This window comes from Mirounga angustirostris, unplaced genomic scaffold, assembly GCF_029215605.1.
Source record: "Mirounga angustirostris isolate CCGP_5_RB_7025 unplaced genomic scaffold, mMirAng1.0.hap1 SCAF_7, whole genome shotgun sequence".
Lineage (NCBI taxonomy): Eukaryota > Metazoa > Chordata > Mammalia > Carnivora > Phocidae > Mirounga > Mirounga angustirostris.
Window position 1 is genome coordinate 73,953,215 of NW_026991715.1, and position 23,141 is coordinate 73,976,355.

Genomic DNA, 23,141 nt, shown 5'->3' on the forward strand with positions numbered 1-23,141 from the left:
GGACTCCATTCCCATTCCCACAGAGAGAACAGAGTTTATCAAGTTGCTCTTGTGTTCAGGTAAAACCAGTATCAAGAAGCATTTGATCAGCTCTGCAGTACATTAAATCCCATCTTCCGAATCCTAGTTGGAGAAATCCTGTACACAACAAATTATCTAAGGCTGAGGAAATATAAACAAGAGCTTGTGAACAAGAGTCCCATCAATCACTCTACTGTTAAATTTACCCTGCATAGCAGAGCCTTTTTCAATTTCTGCCCAAGATTGTCTCATCTGAATTGATTGTTCCACAGACCACTAGACGAGAATATGCTTGTATTATAAGAACTTGAAAGGGCCTGGGCCCTGATGAGGTGGGAATATTGGCAGCACGAGGGGGTCCACGTTACAGTCCACACCTGACCTATATTAACTAGCTCCAAAGAAGGTACTTTCATTCTCTTTTTAGGAGCAGGAAAACCAGAGATGCCAAATAATGTTCTCAAAGTCATGTTGTATGTGGTGGGGTCTGGATTTGAACCCAGGTCTTCTAGCTCCAGCTGTTTTCATGGAATGTACTGAGAGACTCTTTCTCAAGTCCTGTTCCCCATACCCTTTCTGCCCCTCAGTATTATAGCTTGTCCCACTGCCCCATGGTCATGCCACAGTTCACAAGGCCTTCTTTGATCATGCCCAGCAATGCTGTACAGCTGGGCCATCATCCTTTTTAAGGAGTTCCCCAAGCCCCACACAAGGGGGCCTCTTAATTCTCTCCTAGCCTTGGCAGAGAAGGGCCAAGCCCGAATTGTGGCTCTTGCCAAAGTTATTTTTGGTATTTTTGGTTACTCAGCAGAATCTCAGCTTCTTCACCTCATCCATTTTCTCTTCATCCAGACTCCTGGCTCGACTTCCCTCTGCTGCTTAGGCTTGGTTGGGACCCTTTGACTCAGGACTGAGGGCATCCATTCATGGCTACATTTTGTGATTATTATTCTCTCACACCTCCCGACTGCCCTGTCTCCTGAACCTCCCTGAGTATAGAGTAGGGAAGTGGCTGACGGCAGCCCTAACTAGATTCACAGGGCAGGGTATTCTGTGAGTTCTCCGAAACATACTTCATCCACCTCTGTCTCCCCAAATGGTTATTCTCATACTCAGGTTTTCCCAGGTGCCCTCTTGGTCCTAGGACAGCTCTGCCAGTAGATCAGGGTCTCTCTGGTGTTTTCTCAACGGGGAGGTGCTCAGTGGCATAGAATGTCTGATGACTGCAAAGTTACGGAAGAAGCTGTCAGTGCAATGAGTTGGGAGCACGCTAGACATAACACAAGGTAGCAAAACTGGAGGTAAAAGAGGAAGAGTGAAGAATGAACAGGAGCTCTCGTGCAACCCTTCAGCATCTCCTGCCATGACTGTCGGCAACAGCAAGCCAGAAACCTAGACACTTCTTCTCACTCACCCTTATGGTCAGCCACCTAACACCAGACAGAGCAGATCTACACCCAATCTGGGGCACCCATCCTCTCCATTCCACTCCCATATTATTGCCTTTGTTTCCCTAGTTGTTTTTTGTCCAGACTGATGTAAGAGCCTCCAAATGGGTTTCCCTGACTTTGAAATCATTCCTCTCAAACCTTCCTCCTCAAAGCCTTCAAAATTCCAATTACAATATTTCCCTCCTTGAAACACTTTTTTGGTGCCTCAGATTTGCTTCGCTTGGAGTGAACATTGCAATCACTTGGGTGCTTTTCACCAGATTTACATTTTTTAAAAAATTTTTATTGTTATGTTAATCACCATACATTACATCATTAGTTTTAGATGTAATGTTCCATGATTCATTGTTTGTGCATAACACCCAGTGCTCCATGCAGAACGTGCCCTCTTTAATACCCATCACCAGGCTAACCCATCCTCCCACCCCCCTCCCCTCTAGAACCCTCAGTTTGTTTTTCAGAGTCCATCGTCTCTCATGGTTCGTCTCCCCCTCCGATTTCCCCCCTTCATTCTTCCCCTCCTGCTATCTTCTTCTTTTTTTTCTTAACATATATTGCATTATTTGTTTCAGAGGTACAGATCTGACATTCAATAGTCTTGCACAATTCACAGCGCTTACCAGAGCACATACCCTCCCCAGTGTCTATCACCCAGTCACCCCATCCCTCCCACCCCACCCCCCACTCCAGCAACCCTCAGTTTGTTTCCTGCGATTAAGGATTCCTCATATCAGTGAGGTCATATGATACATGTCTTTCTCTGTTTGACTTATTTCGCTCAGCATAATACCCTCCAGTTCCATCCACGTCATTGCAAATGGCAAGATCTCATTCCTTTTGATGGCTACATAATATTCCATTGTAGATATATACCACCTCTTCTTTATCCATTCATCTGTCAATGGACATGTTGGCTCTTTCCACAGTTTGGCTATTGTGGACATTGCTGCTATAAACATTGGGGTGCACGTACCCCTTCGGATCCCTACATTTGTATCTTTGGGGTAAATACCCAGTAGTGCAATTGCTGGATCGTATGGTAGCTCTATTTTCAACTTTTTGAGGAACCTCCATACTGTTTTCCAGAGTGGCTGCACCAGCTTGCATTCCCACCAACAGTGTAGGAGGGTTCCCCTTTCTCCGCATCCCCGCCAACATCTGTCATTTCCTGACTTGTTAATTTTAGCCATTCTGACTGGTGTGAGGTGGTATCTCATTGAGGTTTTGATTTGGATTTCCCTGATGCTGAGCGACATTGAGCACTTTTTCATGTGTCTGTTGGCCATTTGGATGTCTCCTTTGGAAAAATGTCTGTTCATGTCTTCTGCCCATTTCTTGATTGGATTCTTTGTTCTTTGGGTGTTGAGTTTGATGAGTTCTTTATAGATTTTGGATACTAGCCCTTTATCTGATATGTCATTTGCAAATATCTTCTCCCATTCTGTTGGCTGTCTTTTGGTTTTGTTGACTGTTTCTTTTGCTATGCAAAAGCTGTTTATCTTGATGAAGTCCCAAGAGTTCATTTTGCCCTTGCTTCCCTTGCCTTTGGCAATGTTTCTAGGAAGAAGTTGCTGCGGCTGAGGTCGAAGAGGTTGCTGCCTGTGTTCTCCTTTAGGATTTTGGTGGACTCCTGTCTCACATTTAGGCCTTTCAACCATTTTGAGTCTATTTTTGTGTGTGGTGTAAGGAAATGGTCCAATTTTCCCAACACCATTTGTTGAAGAGACTGTCTTTTTTCCATTGGACATTCTTTCCTGCTTTGTCAAAGATTAGTTGACCATAGAGTTGAGGGTCCATTTCTGGGCATTCTATTCTGACTTTTTCAATTTTTCAATTCTGACAATTTTTCAATTCTGACAATTTCAATTTTTTCAATCACATTGATCTAGGTATCTGTTTTTGTGCCAGTACCATACTGTCTTGATGATGACAGCTTTGTAATAGAGCTTGAAGTCCGGAATTGTGATGCCGCCAGCTTTGCTTTTCTTTCAGATTTACATTCTTAAGCTCTACCCACAACTTCAACAATCAGAATCACTTGGGCATAGGGCCCGGGTACACATAGTTTGGAAAAGGTTCCTGGTGAATCTGATGCACCATCCAGTTGAAAAATCACTGCCCTCTCAGGTGAAGGCCAAGCTCTGTAACATGGCATTGAAAGACCTTTATGAACTGACCTGCTTTAACCTGCCTCATCAGCCATTCCCGTCTATCCACCTTAGACTCCAAAAATACTGTTTTTTGTTCTTTTAAACCAGGTTCCTAAACTGGCATGCTGCCATCCCTCTGTACCTGTGCTCTTATCCACTGGGAAAATGACAACCCATCCTTCTAGATCCAGCTTAAGGAGCATTCCTGTGAAATCATCCGCACTTCCTGCTTCAGAGTTTCATCACTCCCTGCCTTGAGCTTCCATTGTTTCTTGAACATACCAGCTCAGAAATACAGTATTTTAGATGGTTCTGACATCATTCAATAAGGTAAAAATCTCAAAGTCAAAATTACCCTTAAAAATTCCTTAAATAACTCATGAAGTAAGCAGTTTGCTTTAGACAAACACAGTAATATGTGTATGTATGTATACACAGACACAGAGAATATAACTACGCAGTACTGTTGTTTAAACACTTGTTATACCAGTAGTGAGCTCACGGTATGGACTTGTAGAGACAGAGACCCCAAGGGAACAGCAAATTCGTATGTCCCAATTGACCCTCTTTTTAGGACATTCGGTCACTGAGGGGAATGTTTATCTGTATTTCTCCAGAGTGTTCCACGATAGGAGTAGGTAATATTTTAAAAACGGGCTTGTTTGAGAAATACCAGGTTAGAGTATATTAAACAAATCCCCCTTTTAAAGCATTTAAAGTGCTTGCCTTTTGCCTCCAGTGTGAATATGCAAAAAGAGGACACAATATATCACATTTCCCGAAGTTATTTGATTACAGAATGTCATTTTCATAGAGCTAGCATTCCAAAAGAATACTCTGGAAAAAAAATCGGCCTTCCTCATTCCTCACTGCAGTTGCAAATGAGAAGCCAAATGAGACACAATTGTTCTGGTTCTTATCCAAAAAGAAGGAGGTCAGACCATATTACCCGGCAGGGCCTGCATCTGGGCTATTTTCTAAAGGGACCTCCCACCTGAGCACTGCTGCCTGGGTGTGGCCTCGAAGCTCCCCAGCAACCACCAAGAGAGAGGCAAGGAGGCTGGGGCTTCCAATGCCTTACTCACTTTAAGGACAAAAGTGTAGAAATTAGGACACAGCATTGTTTAGTAATTGTTGCCACTTATTTGGTAAAACGATTCAAGTAAATATGTATGTTGTTTACTAACACAATAATTTGCATTTATGAAGTTTTCTGTCAGTTTGATGCAGGCATTCATTTTGAAGATCTGGAACACTGGAGGGTGTGGAAAAGTACAACTTAGCTGCACACAGGTGGTTAAATGTGACCTATCCCCATAATTACAAGTGCATCTGCAATGCCAACTGAGTAGAGATAAACTCTCAGGTGTCAGGAAAAGCTTCCGTGTAGCCTCTGTGCTTAAAATATGCCCTTCCAAAAAAATATGGCCCCCAGAAAACTGCTTAGTGGTCAAAAGGAAATTAGGCCAAATTTAAATTGACTTATGCTGTGCACAACTAACATTTTAATAAGAGGCACAAATCCATTGTGCTATTTGAATACTAAATTCAGATCATGATGCTCGCATTGACTCGTGAAGTAAAAAGATCGCAGAGTTGTGTGTTAGGAACCCCGTGCCCAGCTTGGCTGTCAGGAGCTGGATGTATATAACCTTGAAAAAGTCATTTAACTTGCCTGTGCCAGAATATTTTTCATTTGCAAAAAGAGAGAGTTGAGCTAGTTGATCTCTAAGGCACCTTTCAATTACAAAATTTTGTGAATATGAATATAATGTTGCTTGGATAAAGGGAGGAATTGTGGAAATTTTACAGGTGGTATAATACTTTGAACTACTTTGACTCACTTACCTATACTTTTTAAATAAAACTGATGTTCAGTTTTTAATTAACTTTCTCCTTATGTGTTGTTTAAAAGATATAATTAGAATAGAAAAATATAATAGTAATCTTTTATGAAAACATACAAAAATAATAGATGTAGTGAAAAAGAGTTCAAGATATGATGAGAAAAGGATTTTTAAGCACCAAATATAGTTTTCAGACTTTAGTCGATTTTTGGAAATACACATATTAGTGTCTGATATATAAAAAACATCCAAATGGGGATTCTGCCCTTTGTTGTAAAGCACCTGCCACGTAGGAGCCAAAGAACAGAACTGTTTTTCCAATAGGTTTGTTTCCACTGTCTACAATTTGCATATTTTGACCCTAAAAGTTGTGTGTGACCAAGTATTTGTACAGGAAAATTTTCTGTTCTTTTCTCCCTGGGAAAGCTTGGAACAATGATCACCTTAATTCCTTCTCCTAAAAATAACTATAAGAAGTCATATTCGTGTCGACATCAGTGGCGTCCTGGTAGTAATCTGCATACTTTTGGAATTGCAATGTACTTTTCAAAAACTTTTTGAACATTAATATATTGTGTAATTTATCGAATATTTAAAAGAGGTAATAAAGCTACAAATCTTCTTATGTCTGTTGTATTCATGATTTTTTGTAGCAATTTACACATACGGAGTACACAGTCGCCATGAGGCATTAATTCATTTATCTCTCCATCCATATATCTATTTATAGCATGAACATTTCTCAAACTCTAGGCATGAACTTATAGCAGAAGTTTTTCAGCCACTTTGGCTAGATAAAGTTGGAAGTAATTGTTTCAGAATTGATCCGAAAATAAAAAGCAACCACTGACTTGAAAATGAAAAAGAAAGAAAAGAATCCTCTCCAAAAATAATTCCTAGTCTTTGGGAAACGAGAAAAGGCTAGAGGATCCCTCATTTGAGGGATGTTAAAACTGAAGCCCAGACTGTATGGGGTAGAATTCAGGTCAGCTGTGGTCAAGGTAATGCTTTCCATTGACTGTTGACTTGGAACACGCTATTTCTAAGGTAGGAAAATCACCACCAGTAACTGTGAGTCATAGGGATCAAATGCATTTCAAGTAACACAAGGCACCTGTACACCAAGGAATAGAATTTCCTCAGATAGTGAACATATGCTGCTGTGTTTAGGACCAGGAAAAAGAAAATCCAGCCAATGACTTTTTTTGTGCAGACTGGGATTTGTGTGTGTGTGTGTGTGTGTGTTTCATTTTTAATGATTGCTTTGGGCCAAGGCCAAATGTGTAATTTTCCCAATAGAGTTGTTCCCATTGTCTAAAATTTGTATGTATTTTGCATTTGATCAAATGTTTTTACAGGAAAGTTTTCTCTGTGTTTTTCCCCCTTGGAAAACTTGAAACAATAACCACCTTAATACCCTCTCCCGAAATCTGCAGTATTCCCTAACCCAACTCCTTAGTCACTATCCTCATTTTGGAAAACATCCCTCACAAGTGACTGGTGATACCAAATAAATTTTGGTTCCCAGACTTCTTAGTTTGAGCTCTTTAATGAAATTTTGTGGGAAAAACAAAGCTTCTCTTCTAAGATTGAAAGAAATAGGAAAATAAGCATTTTTAAATGATTTTTTAAATACCTTTCTTTTCTTCAATACTCTGCCTCAATTGTTTCTTCTGCATTTTATTTTTCACAATAAATCCTAAGATAGTCCAACTTTGACAATACCCATTAATTTAGGAATTAAAATTATTTTGATCTTTTGATTTTATCTAATTTCTCTCTGTATATGTATATATCTGCATACATTTAGCTTTCGAAGGGAGGGAGTAAAGCAATGATGCTTCCTATGTGTAATTAAAGAAACTTTAATATGAAACAGTGAGAAAAGCTTGTGGCAAGAAATGAATTATGGCTATACCAGTTCCATGTTGAAAATTATCAGATGATAAAGTATGAGATCAATTGGGATAAACTCATTCCCTTGTGTCCACATGCACAGTGGTAGTCTGGTCCCAATCCAGTCTCAGCTACATGAGTCATGACTCAGAGCAGATCTGGAGAAGTCCCAGTCCATCCCTACCATCCATCCATCCATCCATCCATCCATCCATCCATCCATCCATCCATCCAACTAACTTGCAAGAAAGCCCTACTGACAGTCTACTATGTACTAGTCATCATACTAGCACTAAGGGTACACAACATTGTGAAGAAAGTCCTTGTTTACAAAACCTAAAGAAACATGAAGGTTTGAAAACCACCCAAGAATTTCAAGCATAACTTGTGGAGTCTCTGGAGAAAGCAGATCAAAATGTACCTAGTTGCACAATAGACCTAAACTCCTTCTACTATTCATTCAACGTGCTCCTTCCCCAAGTAATACCTTCCCTAAGGAAATGACTATGGAGTGTACAGAGAAAAGGAGACATGACATGAATCTTCCCTCAAAACACAAAAATTTCCACAAGCTTTTCTGGGACTGTATAAGTTGATTATGTGTACATTGAAAGCTGTCTCCCCCTACACCTCAAAAAAAAGGGAATCTTTTCATATTGCCCAAGACTAGGATCACCTAGGAGAACTCTCCATTATGTCCACTCATTCCAGACACATTTTGCATTATTGCTAGCCTCATCTTACATGAATTCCTGAGTAAATTTAATATATTTCTGGTTCAAAAGGTCTGGGTTTCACTAAGAATGAGAATGCTAGAGTCATCAAAATGATTAAATGCATTAACATTAAAAAGATTTCTTTTCCTCTCTGTGGCACTTTATAACAGTCACTTCCTATTACTGGGATCAAGGGATTCTAACTGGAGGTAGCCTAAAATGTAGTCAAGTAATGTGGCTCTGAAGCCTGACAGCCTTGGTTCAGTTCTGGTCCTTCTACAACCATTTGTATGATGTCAGGGATGAATCACTTTAAATACTTCAGTTTCTCTATCTTTGATAGATGGAGAATGGGAATAATAATAGTGTCCAAATTTCATAAGGTGGTTTTAAGAAATTAATTTAGATAGTTCATAAAAAGGTATTATATAGGCTGAATTAAATGTTAGCCATTACTGTGGTTTTCATCTTGGACAAAATCACTTGTGGAGTGAGGAATATAGAACTTGATTTATTACTTTTGCGGATGCTATAAATTGCCATGAATAAATATTACTAATCCCATTCTACTAGTGAAATGACTCAAGCAAAGGAAGATCAAGTGACTAATTTGAGCATCTCTTCTCAATTAATATGGAACTAAAACCCAACAAACCAACTCCAAAGCTTTCTTCCTTGGGCTTCTCCCAAGGGGATGTTTTATAAACCTTGGCATTTATACCAATGGCACATCGATAGACTCTTCAAATGAGTTCAAAGTGTTTCACTCACTTTGATGTTCACAGGATCATTAATCAATATTTACCAAGCACCTACAGGGTATGTGGAATGATTGTCTGGCTTTCTTGTGTTTCCTGAGCTTTGCAGACAGAAAAACAAAACCAAAAGAAGATGGTTACCTCCAAAACCATGGGAGGGGTCAATATCACAAAGAAGCATTGATTCCTGCCACTACACTCCTAGTGCCAAGGGCTCTGTCCCTTAAACCACACACCATCACCTTGCATTTCTTTTTAAAGTTTTTAAAGACCCTTACCTCTTTAGCTCATCTCTTTTCCTTTATTTCCTAATAGCTATATAGCAGATTCATACAGTTCTAGGAATCAAAGTAAGCAGTGAACTTTATTCCAAGCAGGGCTAGGATTTGTTCATAAGATAGCATGATGATAAATTTCACTTATTTACTGAAGCTGTAAGTTGGAGTATAAGATATGCAGATAGCATGCACCTTTCATATAAGTTACACTTTTACTAAAAGAAATGATGATCATGTGTTGGTTCTTTGGGGTAAAATATAACTTTTATTAATACCAACAACAAAACAAAATTTTTAATTACCAGGTCTTTCAATCTTAATACTAAGAGGTTTTAAAGAAAAATTTTCTTTATAAACTCATTGTGTTCCTGGCTATAGTAAGATATATGTCATTAACTTTTGTAACTTGAAAAGTCATCTTTCTCCCATCTCATGTCCCTGATAAAGAAAAGAGTTTCATAAATGTAAAACAGCCAGGTCAACTCTAACAGAAATCGTTGCAAGTCTTACTGGCTGTTTAAATTTTCCTAATCTCTTTTTAAGGGTAAGCATCCGGACAAATCTCTTTTTGCTAACCACTTTCAACAAACATATCAAAACCATCTACCATACTACCTACAATTTTAAAAGCTACAAAATCTACCCCTATCCATTACATATGTGTACTTTTTATGAGTACACAGACTTGGACACTTTGGCAGAAGCTAAGAGATTGCAAGGGTCAGATGTTATAGTTTGATAATCATTCCGAAACTTTAAACTAGATCCAACAGAGAATCCTCAGCCCACGAAACCTATACACAAGGCCATATGTCTTCTGCAAAATATTCTCCAGGGATATAGCTTCCAATAAAGATGTTCATCAATATTCGAAAAATATTATTTATTTTTTTAAAAACCCCTAATAGTGAAACTCAAGAAATAGCTAGTCTTCTGATCAATTTCTAGCTAACTGAGCAGAGAGAAAGACCCAGGCTTTAGTCTTGACTCAGATACTAGCTTGAGTGAAGCAAAGCACCATTTTAACTCTAGTGGCTCTTAATTCCCTTCTTTGTGAAATGAGAATTTGTAAGATGACATCAAGTTCTGTTCCAAATACATAATTTTGTATATTTTACTTTGTGATAGTGTTATTTGTAAGCTCTGTGGAGTTTACCAGGCCTCTCACAACAACGGTCTCATTTGATCCTCAAAACTGATTTTCAGAGGTAGGTGGAAGAGTTAGCACTGCTTCTTTTTACCAGCAAGTGTGTTACTTTTGATATCCAGCAGGATTCACTAGAGACAATAGGATCTAAAGCATCTTCCAGAAAGATTTAGTTTTCAGGAGTCAGAATAAGTACTCTATAAAAAAATTTTTTGAAACTGTCAAAGCCTTACTTAAAAGAAGAATCTTTAAAAACAAAGGAAAAATGTCATGCTTTGTGCTTCTGCTGATGCAGTCCTCAGTTGAGGGACATAATGTTGCTTTAGGTTGAAAATTAAATTTAGTTGCCACTTGATAAATATCTTTTGAGTGAGGACGATTTTCCTTGAGGTATTTGAAATTTTAAAGGAGCACTAGGACTGAGGTAAAATTGGATTTGGGGGTTTTATTTCTGGAGCTCATCCTTGCAAAATATTTTTATATAAACTGGAAATTAACCAGTAAAATAGTTTACAAAGAGGAGAAAATGGAGCCTTTTATTACTGAAAAGAAATATTCTGAATCCAGAGTGGAATTCTGAATATCTCTGATGTCTTGTCAGCCCCTTTACTATAGGAAGACAAAGGAACAAAATTCTCAAAAAATATGATTCACACTTTACAGTTAATAAAATACAGCAACAGGTGTGAAATTATTTCGTCTTTGCAAGCAATCCTGTAAGGCCAAAAAGGTTTTCTCAAGCAAGCTCCCAGTTATTCTTCATTTCACAGGTCAAGGGATTTCCTGAGTAACTAAGATCCACAGGTTATCGAAAGACTCGTTTTAGCTATCTACCTGACCTCTTTCCTCATCAAAACCATTTTGAGAGAGAGGTGAGAAATAGAAATAGTACACTATGTGTGTTTGCTCTCTTTCCTTCTCTCTCTCCATGCATTTCCCACACCCCTTCTTGAAGTGAAAAGAATATAGCCAAAGAATGGGGACCACAGGAAGGAAGGAAGGGAAACACGGTGTCTCAATTATCTAACCAGGTAATTACCAGCTGGCTGTACAATGTCGTAAATGACTAAGTCCATATTTGAAACAGAGCAGACTGTAAAGACTTAATTTCACAACATTTTGTCGGTCTGAGTTTTAATTCATAACAACAGTTTGTGTGGCCATTATAATCCATATTTAAGAATCTGAAACTATGGAAAGTGTCATAACACATGTTTCTGTCTTGAAGTAGATGCATTTTGTTCTTTCTGTTGACATTTAGTAATTCACGTACAGTATAAGGAAAAATTCTCAAGCAGAATTCCTAACCAACCAGAATAGCTCCCTTTCTGCCCAGACCAAAAAAAAGGTAGAGTTTGATACAGATGTGGTATCAGAATATTCTATTTATAATAGTTTGGATTTTAATCTTTTGGGATATGTGCTTTTTCACTATGCAAGTTCCCAAAGGCTCTCACAGTGCTAAGTCATTTTCCCTAAAGTTCTTTATTTTCTCAATTTGGAATACTGCCTTCAAAGATGTGTGGAAGTTGGACTAACTTTATTTATTTAAGATTTTATTTATTTTTTTGAGAATGAGAGCACGAGCAGGGGTGGGGGATGAACAGAGGGAGAGGGAGAACCAGGCTCCCCACTGAGCAGGGAGCCCAAGGATTCAGGACTCAATCCCAGAACCCCGGGATCATGACCTGACCTGAAGGCAGACAACCAACTGAGCCACCCAGGCGCCCCTGGAATTTGGACTAATTTTAATTTCCCCTTCAAAGAAGAGGAAAACTACATGCATTCCGTTAGCTCATTGACCTCCTGACCTTTGTGGAAACAAATTATTCAGTATATACCTAACAAAAAGTAATTTCTGCATCGTAGTTAGAATTAAGCAGTTTTGTAATGAGTGTAATTTTGAATAGAAATGAAACAATCTATAAGCATGACAGTGGGTCGATCAAGAAGAAAGTAGTCTAATGCCAACTGTCATTAAACATACAAAAACCCCTCGATTCATTAATATCTTACAAATTCACAGCTATTCACAGCTCAAAATCAAATTCACCTTTTCTACCTCAAAAGAATTCATAGGCTTTAAATATGAACGTCCAAAGTTATGTGACACCAGGTACCAGCATTAGTTCTGATTTGATGTCATTTCTTTAATCAATAAAAAACCAAGACAGCATTCCTGTCATTCACCCCAACCTCTCAGCAGCAAGCTTAAAGAATTTGAAACAGACCTCTCATTCACTTTTCTATCCACAGATTTTTCTATCCATATAATTTAATTTATATATGAGTGTCTCCAAGAGCAACTGAGGAGATGGGCTTGTGATAAACTCATACACATTTTAAAGCTAACACATCAGTCAGAAGTTTATGAATATGGTGGCCTTTCACTTATATAGGAAGCCAAATATGAAAGGGCGAAAGGCTCTCATTATTTTTCAACTTCAAACTTCCTAATAATTATTAATACCACTTTTTATTTCAGTGGAGAAATACAGTTGTCAAGCTATGGTTATTTAGAGCAAGATCGAAGCATAATCATATGAATTTTATGCATGTTTCACCTTTAACCAAGATCAGAAAATAGCAAAAAGGGAAAAAAAAAAAAAGAGAGAGAAAGACTGGTACTACTTAATCCTTTAAAAAAAAAAAAAAGAAACTAAAATAATATAAAACTACTAAAATGTTTCCGCCTCTCAAGTATTGCATTTTTTATATAAAAAAACTATTACAAAGGAACTATCAATCTATTAAATTAAGTATCTCGCAAATGGATTGTACTGTAAGTTTAAAATGACTTGTGTTAGAATCTCAAATGCCACCTTCAATACTTGTGAGAAGGCATTTTCTGAAGCATAATCAGATACGAAAACTGCCACGTTCATTCCAGGCTGTCCCGATGCAATGAATAAACCAAAATATGGAACTCACCTTATTGTAAACAAATGGCAAATTGCAGGCACTTTTGAGCTTGCAGGTGTCTAGCATCGTTGATTAGAAATAAACAGAACATCTTTCATTCCAGTGAGACAACTGCATATTCAGACTCGGCTCTCTTTCCCAAATCCTCACGAGAGAGGCTGCTCACCCCCAAGGGCCAATAACAGCCTCTCCACAGAGAGCACTCACTGCTCTGAACTGCAGCCCCTCGGAACGAAAGTAAGAGGAACCCGTGATGCTTAAATACCGTGGCTTCACATTCACAGGATATGACTCAACTCTCTCTCAAACCAGTAAGGGTAGAGTTTCTCCTCACAAAACTGTCAGATTATGTAACAACCATCACATTTGGGGTCCGAAACTGTTTGCAAACTATAAAACGTAAACATTTCGGCTCGTAAATCAAACGTGCATTTTTAAAGTAATTAACCTCTTCCCCGTGGCACAAGCCACAAATGGGAATGAGAATAACCTGGCACAAAGAAAACTCTTCCGCTTGCTCTCTGCAGGGAATTAATGTAACGTTATTATATGTGTGTGAACTTGCTAGCATCGCCCTGACAGAGAGACAACAAAGAGGCGCACGAAAGTCACCAACATTCCCATCAGTTCAAAAACAACGTGTAGAACAAAGCTCTATTTTAATATGCAAGAAATGGCAGTTCTATACAACGCAACAGAATCTTCTTCACGAAGCAGAGAATGGAAATAGGTCTTTGTGGTTCGCTGTTGCTGATTCCCACAGAAATCCTGTCCCACGCTGTCATTACCTGTGAAGCTTGCTCTGCCTACCTTTCCGACCCAGAGCCCTCCTTTATCTGTTTTGTGAACATTTCTAAAGGAACATGACTAATGACACAACTCCTTTAGTAAATGGCAATTTTCTGTGCTTTCTCTACCACCCACTACCTCTTAACTCTGAGCTGTGTTAGGCTTGATCACACATTGAATTATTATATTTATACACTTTAGTCAATGAATATTATAGATTTAGATCCTCGAAGAAAAATCTACTACATAAATTCAATTGCCATTGGCATGATCAAGGACAAAAAGATGAAAAAGCACATGTCATTTACAGCAAATTGAAACCACATAGGGTAGGACTGTGCAATAGACACGTAAGATAAGCCACATATGTCATTTTAAACTCTCAGTGGTCATGTTAAAAAAGTAAAGAGAAATACATAAAATTAATTTTAATATTGCTTACCCCAACGCATCTGCAATATTACAATTTCATCACATAATCAACGTAAAAATTATTACTTTACAATTTTTGAACTGATCTTAGAGATCCAACGTGCCTTTTACATTTATAGCACATTTTAATTCAAACTGAGGACCATCGATGCTCAATAGCCACATGTGGCTAGTGGCTACTGTAGCTGGCAGCATAGGTCTAGAGTTTGGGGTTCACTCTTCATCCTCAACTTGCGGTGCAAACATTCTCTCTTCAGAGAGGTCTTTCCTTACCACCTTAGCTGAGATAACCTTCCCTAATTACTTTCCATTTCCTGATGCTTTTTATTTCCCTCATAGTTCACCACAGCCTGGGATTTTCTCCTTTATTCATTCGTTTACTTTTTTTATAGTCTGTGGTCCCTAACAATATTATAAGAAACCTGAGGGCAGAGACCTCATAGTCAATATTTTATCTCCTATCTCTGGCATGGTGATGAATACATAGTAGAATTTAATAAACATTGTCCAGGGTGCCTGAGTGGCTCAGTCGTTAAGCGTCTGCCTTCGGCTCAGGTCATGATCCCCGGGCCCTGGGGTGGAGCCCCGCATCAGGCCCCCTGCTCTGCGGGAAGCCTGTTCTCCCTCTCCCTCTCCCCCTGCTTGTGTTCCTGCTCTCGCTGTGTCTCTGTCTGTCAGATAAATAAAATCTTTAAAATAATAATAATGAACATTGTTTAATAAATAAATTAAATATAGAATCTAGGCTACAGTTTGACAAACAATACAATATTTTAAAAGTGTTCTAAGACAAGGTATTTATTGGGACGCCTGGGTGGCTTAGTCGGTTAAGAGTCTGCTTTGGGCTCAGGTCCCTTGTTCAGTGAGGAGCCTGCTTCTCCCTCTGCCTGCTGCTCCCCCTCCTTGTGCTCTCTTTCTCTCTCTCTCTCTCATTCTGATAAGAAAGAAAGAAAGAAAGAAAGAAAGAAAGAAAGAAAGAAAGAAAGAAAGAAAGAAAGAAAGGAAGACAAGGTATAATATAATATATTGGTTTCAATATTGATTTCAGGTGTACAACACACACAGTAATTTGATAACTGTATCACTCAGTACTCACCATCATAATGTTACTGCCACTATACAATGTTACTACAATATTATTGACTATATTCCCCACTCTGTACTTTTCATCTTCATGACCTATTTATTTTATAACTAGAAATCTGTACCTCTCAATCCCTTTTGCCTACTTTGTCCATCCCCCACGCCCCCCCTCTGGTAACCACCAGTTTATTCTCTATATTTATGAGTCTGTTTCCACATTTTTTGTTATTATTGTGTGTTTGCTTATTTGTTTGTTTTTTAGATTCCACATATAAGTAAAATTATATAGTAGTTGTCTCTGTCTGACTTACTTCACTTAGCATAATACCTTTAGTCTATATTGTCACAAATGGCAAGATTTCAGTCTTTTTATGGTTGAGTAATACTTCGTTATATATAAATACACACACACACACACACACCACATCCCCTTTATCCATTCATCTATCAATGGACACTTAGGTTGCTTCCATATCTTGGCTATTGTAAATAATGCTGCAATAAACATAGGAGTGTATAAATCTTTTTGAATTAGTGTTTCTGTTTTCTTCAGGTAAATACCCAGAAGTCAAATTACTAGATCATATGATATTTTCATTTTTAAGTTTTTGAGGAACTTCCATACTATTTTTTATAGTAGTTACACCAATTTACTTTCCCACCAACAATGTGTGAGGGCTCCCTTTTCTCCACATCCTCGCCAACACTTGTTATTTCTAGATACCTCCTACTTTAAACTAAGCTTTCCATTCAACTTAAAATGGAACTTTCAGATCCATAAATTATAGACTTTTATTAAGAATAATACTTAGGAATTGATTTGGTAAAAATAACACCCTCTGACTCATACTGTAAATGTGAGGGGAACTTTTCTATTTAAATAATGAGAAAAGACTTTCATTGGTTCCTATACCAATTAAACAATCCAATTTAGGCCTTCTGAGCCAGGGTCTAAAAAGTTAGCTCCATCCTGAATTTAGTAGTCTCTTTAAGTCCTGGATCTGTTTTTTTCCCCTACAAGTCTCTGCTGTTTGATTTAGTTCATAAACTCTTTCCAGGGACCATCATCTTGGAGGAGGACAGAACATGCTACTTAACCAGTTCATAAAATGGCACTGAACAAAAAGGAAAAATACCTATAATCTTTTCTTTCTTTCAGCTATCTATTCTCCCAAACAATCCAACCTTCTTTGCTTAATACAATTTATATAATCCGATAAGCAAACACAGTTAACTCCCCTAGCAATATGCCTCCCTAGTCTTACGTCTTATAAAATTCTCAACACAGCCCCCCTCAAACTGGGCTTCTTTGAAATTATATTTATCACTGCCACCTTACCCCATGCTTCCTGTTCCTTTGCTCCTTTCCCACCACAAACCTCCTTTCTTTAGTGCCTCCTTCCTTAAATAAGTAAACAATTGAGTAAACAATTCTCAACTTGAGAAATGGCTTTAGGGCAAATAATAATCCAGAGCTGAATTATAAAATCCTTCGTTAGGAGTTCAGAAGAATCTAAGGCAGTGGCTCCTAGAACTTTTTAGATACACAAAGGCCCTCTAAGCATCTTAAGAGTATGCTTTACAAATCCTCTCCATTAAACAACTGGGCTTCTATGAATCATAAGAATGTCACCTTGAGGGATCTCATAGGGATTCTAAAGTAGAGAAAAAGTATACTTGCATTTGTGGACTCATAGGAAACCCACAAGTTTTTAAGAGAATTGTTCTGGAGTAGGAACCACCAAATTGGATTAAAAAACTGGACACAGTACAGAGTGAAAAGTGGACTTTGAACCCCCAGCACTACAGACAGTACACAGGCCGAGAGAGGAGGCTATTTGGTTGCAAATAAAGCTTTTTTTTGTCCTTAGTGGAGTATAAAGACTGACTCAGAGGGCAGAGCCAAGAACCTATAAGGTGAAAGCAAGAGCCAGAAAGGACAATTCCCAGGAGCAGGACTACACCCTAATGAAGAAACTGGCAGCATGAGCCTGGATGGATCTCTCTCTCTTTTTTTTAAAAGATTTTATTTATTTATTTGAGAGAGAGAGAACACATGAGAGGGGATAGGGTCAGAGGACGAAGCAGACTCCCTGCCGAGCAGGGAGCCCGATGCGGGACTCGATCCCGGGACTCCAGGATCATGACCTGAGCCGAAGGCAGTTGCTTAACCAACTGAGCCACCCAGGTGCCCTGGATGGATCTCTTGATTGCAGTGGGCCAGTGATTACTTTATGCCTCCTGCTCCCCGCTCCCACCATTTTAAATGGGTGAGTCAACAGCAGTTTACCTATGTGTGTCTTGTCACTGAAAGTTGGGTTTTGTGGGGAGCGGGGGAGATGGTGGTTAAAGGATACAGTCTCAGTTATGCAGGGTGAATAAGTTCTGGGGATCTAATGTATAGCATGGTGACTATAGTTAATACTATGTTGTATACCTGGAATCTGCTAAGAGAGTATATCCTAAATGTTCTCCCCACACACAAAAAGTGGTAACGGTGAGGTGACAGATATGTTAATTAGGTTGGTTGTGGTAATCATTTCACAATGTATACCTGTATCAAAGTACCATATTGTACACCATGAATATATATAATTTCTATTTGTCAATTATACCTCAATAAAACTAGGGGAAAAAAATCTTTCCTATTCCACATGCTATTCTTGCAATGCGACTGACATTCCTTTCATCAAGAGATGATGGGAGGTTCCTTCTCCTTGAACAGAATTATGACTATAGCAGAAATGATGTTATGGGACTTCTGGAGATAGGCCATAAAACCTGGCTCACAATCCTGCTGGGTCCCTGGAGGGCTTGCTCTTAGAATCCAGCCACCATACCATAAGAAAGCCCAAGCAGGGGCGCCTGGGTGGCTCAGTTGGTTAAGTGACTGCCTTCGGCTCAGGTCATGATCCCGGAGTCCCGGGATCGAGTCCCACATCGGGCTCCCGGCTCGGCGGGGAGTCTGCTTCTCCCTCTAACCCTTCCCCCTCTTGCGCTCTCTTTCTCACTCTCTCTCTCTCTAATAAATAAATTAAAAAAAAAAAAAAAAGAAAGCCCAAGCAGCCCATGGAGAGGCTCACATGGAGAAAAACTAGGCCTATACCCCTAGTTAAGCTCCTTGCCAATGGGCAGCACCAGCTTTGAATAAACCATCTTGAAAAGTGGACCTTCTAGGCCCCAACTGAGTGATGTTGCAGGGAGCAGAAACAATTTGATCTTGCCAAGTCCTGCCCAAATTGCATACTGATAAACAATATAAATGACTGATGCTGTCTTAAGCCACTAACCTTGGATCGGTCTGTTCTGCAGCAATATATAACTGAAGTACCTTCTTACTGCTTTCCTTGCATGCTGCCTTCTATTTCTCCTCATTGCCCATGAATGTTCTAGAAGATAAAACTGATCAAGTTATGTCCTAGAATCCCCCCCACCTTTATTTTTATTTTTATTTTTGCCATTAGGATCTCTGCCACTAAACTGTAATTACTCCGAGGTCATGAATGATTGCTTAACTTTATAGTAGCATTAAACATTTACTGAATAGGGTGCCTGGGTGGCTCAGTCGGTTAAGTGTCTGCCTTCGGCTCAGGTCATGATCCCAGAGTCCTGGGATCAAGTCCTGCATGGGGCTCTCCCTGCTTATCGGGGAGCCTGTTTCTCTCTTTGCCCCTTCCCTCAGCCCCCCGCTAGTTCTCATTCTCCCTCCCTCTCTCTCAAAAATAAATAAATAAAAATACTTAAAACACAAACACACACAAAACATTTACTGAATAAATCAATTATCAAAATGTTTTGTTCCTGTAACTTAAATAGGATCTAAACTGGAGTCTTGACTTGTAACATATAAATTTTGTGAAACTGAATTACCAAATTAACAATACTGCTGATTTCCCTTTAATGAGCATAAGGGGAAAAAATTTAAAGAATTCACTTTCAAATGTTAAAATAGTATGTACTTATAAATCGAGAGACATCCTTGATGAAAACATCTTATGACAAAGAAAATATGGTGTGAAAAATTGACACATATTTCTTTATAAGCAGAAGATGGACTGTTTTGCCTAAACCTTAATAATCTGATTTGCTAAGTCCAAAAACAGTTTCGCTTTATCACATAAAAGTACAAAATTATAAGCTGCTCTTAGGATCCCAAGTATAATATTTATTCTTACCATTTCTGAGAATTTCCAAATTTTCTGTTAACATAAAATACTATATACTTTCTTCTGAATATTCCTTTATTCCATCTGTTAGTACGCAACTACTCCCAAATTCCCTCTGTAACAAATTCTTGGTATTTGTACTTTTTTCTTTTTCTTTTTGCTTCTTTCTTAGTGATTACTTCTTCCTAAGGCAAACTGTTTTTTATTGTTCATGTTAAATTTTTATAAAGCCCACTTCCTCCAAGGAGTTTAAGGTGCTTGGCATACAGAGGATTTTTTTTTTTTTTTTTGTATTTTGTTTGTCTTAATGACATCTTCCAAACCTTGAAACAGCAAAGAAAAACAACAGCAAAGTTAGGGGAAAAGATCACAGAGCAGGGGACTGAGCAGCAAGGCCCAAAGTGAATAGGAATTGGTTTATTTGTAGAATAGTGAGATCTCAGGGAATTGTGAAAATAATTAGGTTCAAACCACAGTCAACTTTATAGTGCTACCCTTGGGAAAAGAAGGTGTCCCAAATTCTCATTTTTAAGTTGACTGCAGGATCCCTAGTTCCAGGCTACCCTCTTTTAGCCTGTCTCTTCTGTTTGTGTCAAGACAACTGATTAGAAATTGAGTAGTAGCCCCTGCTCTTTGTAAATTATGCTGGATTTGGACAAAAGTAAATGCAGAAGCAGCCTGAAGTCAACGACTTTCTCTTCATTTACATTTATTGAAGAAATTAATTGATATATGACTTGGGGAGGTGACAGTGCATTTGAAATAAAAGGAGGCACAGGAAACAGTGAAGAGACTTCTGTGGGTTTCCAAGAGGAAGGTTGGCAGGTCACATCTGTGAAAGTGGGACCCCAGACACTTTTGAATGGGGACTGAGAGTTAGAACTAGGCTGCTTTAAAGATAGTGAAGAAAAGTGGTATTTATCACACACTGATATTGTGGGCAAAGACTCCTTCAAAAGGGCCACATATTCCGCAAAACAAATGTAGAACACTCAGTGGTCCATCTGGGCCACACAAGAACTATCCAGTATTTCCACTGTGGAGATTGTGATTTTCTAAGAGAAATGTCCAATAGGGAACAACAACAACAACAGCAACAGTTTGAAGTATTTCAGCAGCTTCTTTAAGAGGGTATTAATGACCGCATAAGAATTGGTAGGCAAAACACCAAAGAACTTTTCATCCTCTGGCAGGCATAAATGAAATTCTTAAGTGCATGTTCAGTTTGATACATTTATACATTTACAAAAGGAATAAACCTCTTACAACCAATATAGCTTCTGTTGGAAACTTCTAAGAGCGGTGATTATAGGCCACTCAGCTTCTGCTTTGCTGAGAGCCTTAAGAGTAGCGAGGAAAAGGAAGATAGAGAACACATGTGAAGCAAGAAAAAAAAAAAAGCAAAAAAGGGAAAAGCAAAGAATTGTCTCAAAATCTGCTTGAGAAAATGGGTCTGCTTAAAAGAGTTTCCATAAATGGAAGAAGCTTTAATTCTTGCAGTATGCTGAAGCACAAAAGCTTTTAGTGTCTTACAGAGTTAGAGGAGATAAATGGAAGCAAAACTTCAGGAACAAAAACTAAATACCATAAAAGTCCTGAAATTTCTTTTCTTATCAAGGGCAAGATTTTAATTGTAAAGTCTTTTCATGACTACTGAATGGGGCAGAAAAAGAATTAGTTGAATCTTCAGAAAACTTCCCAACCCATCAATGAATATTAGTATCATTCTAAAATATATATTACATACAATATTGTTCTAAATAGCTCTAATAGGAGCCCCTGGTATGTAGTTTTGCATAATTCCATCATGGTTTTGCTTTTTCATGGTGTTCAAATGCATTATGCATTATAATTGTTCAAACACACATATGTGGTAGGACTTAGGGTCTTCTATGATGGTGAATCATTATTTTAAAGGTTTCTCTCTGATTATAGTGATAATCAATGTTTATTTTTACATATTAGGAAAATTCTAAAAAGTATAGATTTAAAAAACTGTCTATAATACCAACTCTTACAAATAATTGATGTTAACATATGTTCTTAACTTATGTCCTTAATAAGTATTTTTTGAGCACCTACTTTGCGCGAGGCCCTTGTCTTGGAATAAAGACACAGAATTTCCATCCTTCTAAATGAGAAAAGACAGAAAATAACCCTATAAACAAATAAATAATATTAAACACTAAAATATAATATAAGGAAAATAAATTAGGCTAATGTGATAGTGAGTAAATGACAGGTAGGAAGAGGGAAGAGCTTAAGCTAGCAGGAAAGGGTTGGTCACTTTGACAAGGTAACACTTGTGTGTTATGATGATCAGGAAGCAAGTGTGGCAAGATCCAGGGGAAGATTGTTTTGGGAACAGGGACTGGCACAACCAAAGTCCCTGGGATAGAAACGATCTTCTGGTGTGGGAGAGACAGAAGGCTAGAGTATAGTGAAAGAGGGGCAGAGTTGAGGGAGAGAATATTGGAGAGCTGTGGGGGGCCTCATCCTGTAGGGTCTTGGAAGCAATGGAAAGGAATGTGGACTTCATTTTGGTGTGATTTCCATCATGGGAGTCACATGATCTCTTTTAGAAAGAACTCTCCTACTGCTATGTGCAGGTTAGATCAAGGAGACAAAAGGGTAAACATGGGTATACCTGTCAGGAGGTTGTTGCAGAATCCAGGTGGCTTGGATGAAGGTGTAATAAGATTCAGGATGTGTTTTGGGTAAAGGGGATATAAATTGCTAATAGAATAGAGTATAAAGAAAAGAAAGGGATTAGAAAAAGGGGATCAAAGATGATTCCTAGGCTTTTGGTCTAAGCAATTCGTAAATTGGTTCTATTTACTGAGTAGTGAAATTTCATATATATAAAAGTGCTTTTATCACATAGTAAGAATACATTGTCAAAACTGTTCCCATTTTTGATTAGCTAATCAAAAGCTCAGAAACACAATTAGCTTTAAATTATAGTAATTGGTATTTGAGATTTCTAACATATTTTTCTTTATCCAACTAAATAATTTCTGATTTCATTGTTTATTTAGGGTCCTATTTTTGAGGTCAATGCTAGGTTTACTTTTTTTTAAAATAGTGTAATGTTATTTATTATAAATAAAAGTAAGTTTGTTCCTAATCAAAAACATAACCCAGATCCTGACACTGAACAATATTTATACCCATTGGCCACTTTTATTTCTTCTTTTGTTATGGCTGACTTGGCTCCTGTGCCTTTTTTTAAATGTGTGTATCTGTGGTTTTCCCCATTAATTTAAAAACCCACTTCTCTTAGATATGGTATGCATACACAATGGAATATTATTCAGCTATCAAAACAAATGAAAGCTTGCCATTTGCAACGATGTGGTTGGACCTAAATTGTATTATGCAAGCAAAATAAGCCAGTCAGAGAAAGACCTATGATTTCACTCATATGTGGAATTTAAAAACAAAACAGAGGAACATATGGGAGGGAGGGAAAAAAAGAGAAAAAA

General features: G+C 38.2%; 1 protein-coding gene across 12 annotated transcripts in view; it reads right to left on the reverse strand.

The window, feature by feature from the left end:
• MCTP1 (multiple C2 and transmembrane domain containing 1) overlaps positions 1-23,141 on the reverse strand; it is a 512,471-nt gene that overhangs the window by 326,555 nt on the left and 162,775 nt on the right. For 8 of the 12 annotated variants that reach the window (XM_064596388.1, XM_045898745.3, XM_064596390.1 and 5 more), the window contains exon 1: positions 13,196-13,515. The exons of 3 other annotated variants lie outside the window; for them this stretch is intronic. In XM_064596388.1, the coding sequence (XP_064452458.1) occupies positions 13,196-13,252 (57 nt within the window). In that variant the 5' untranslated portion in view covers positions 13,253-13,515. Of the gene's footprint in view, positions 1-13,195; positions 13,516-23,141 lie in introns of those variants that run through there. One more of the 12 variants, XM_045898736.3, reaches the window with a different exon arrangement.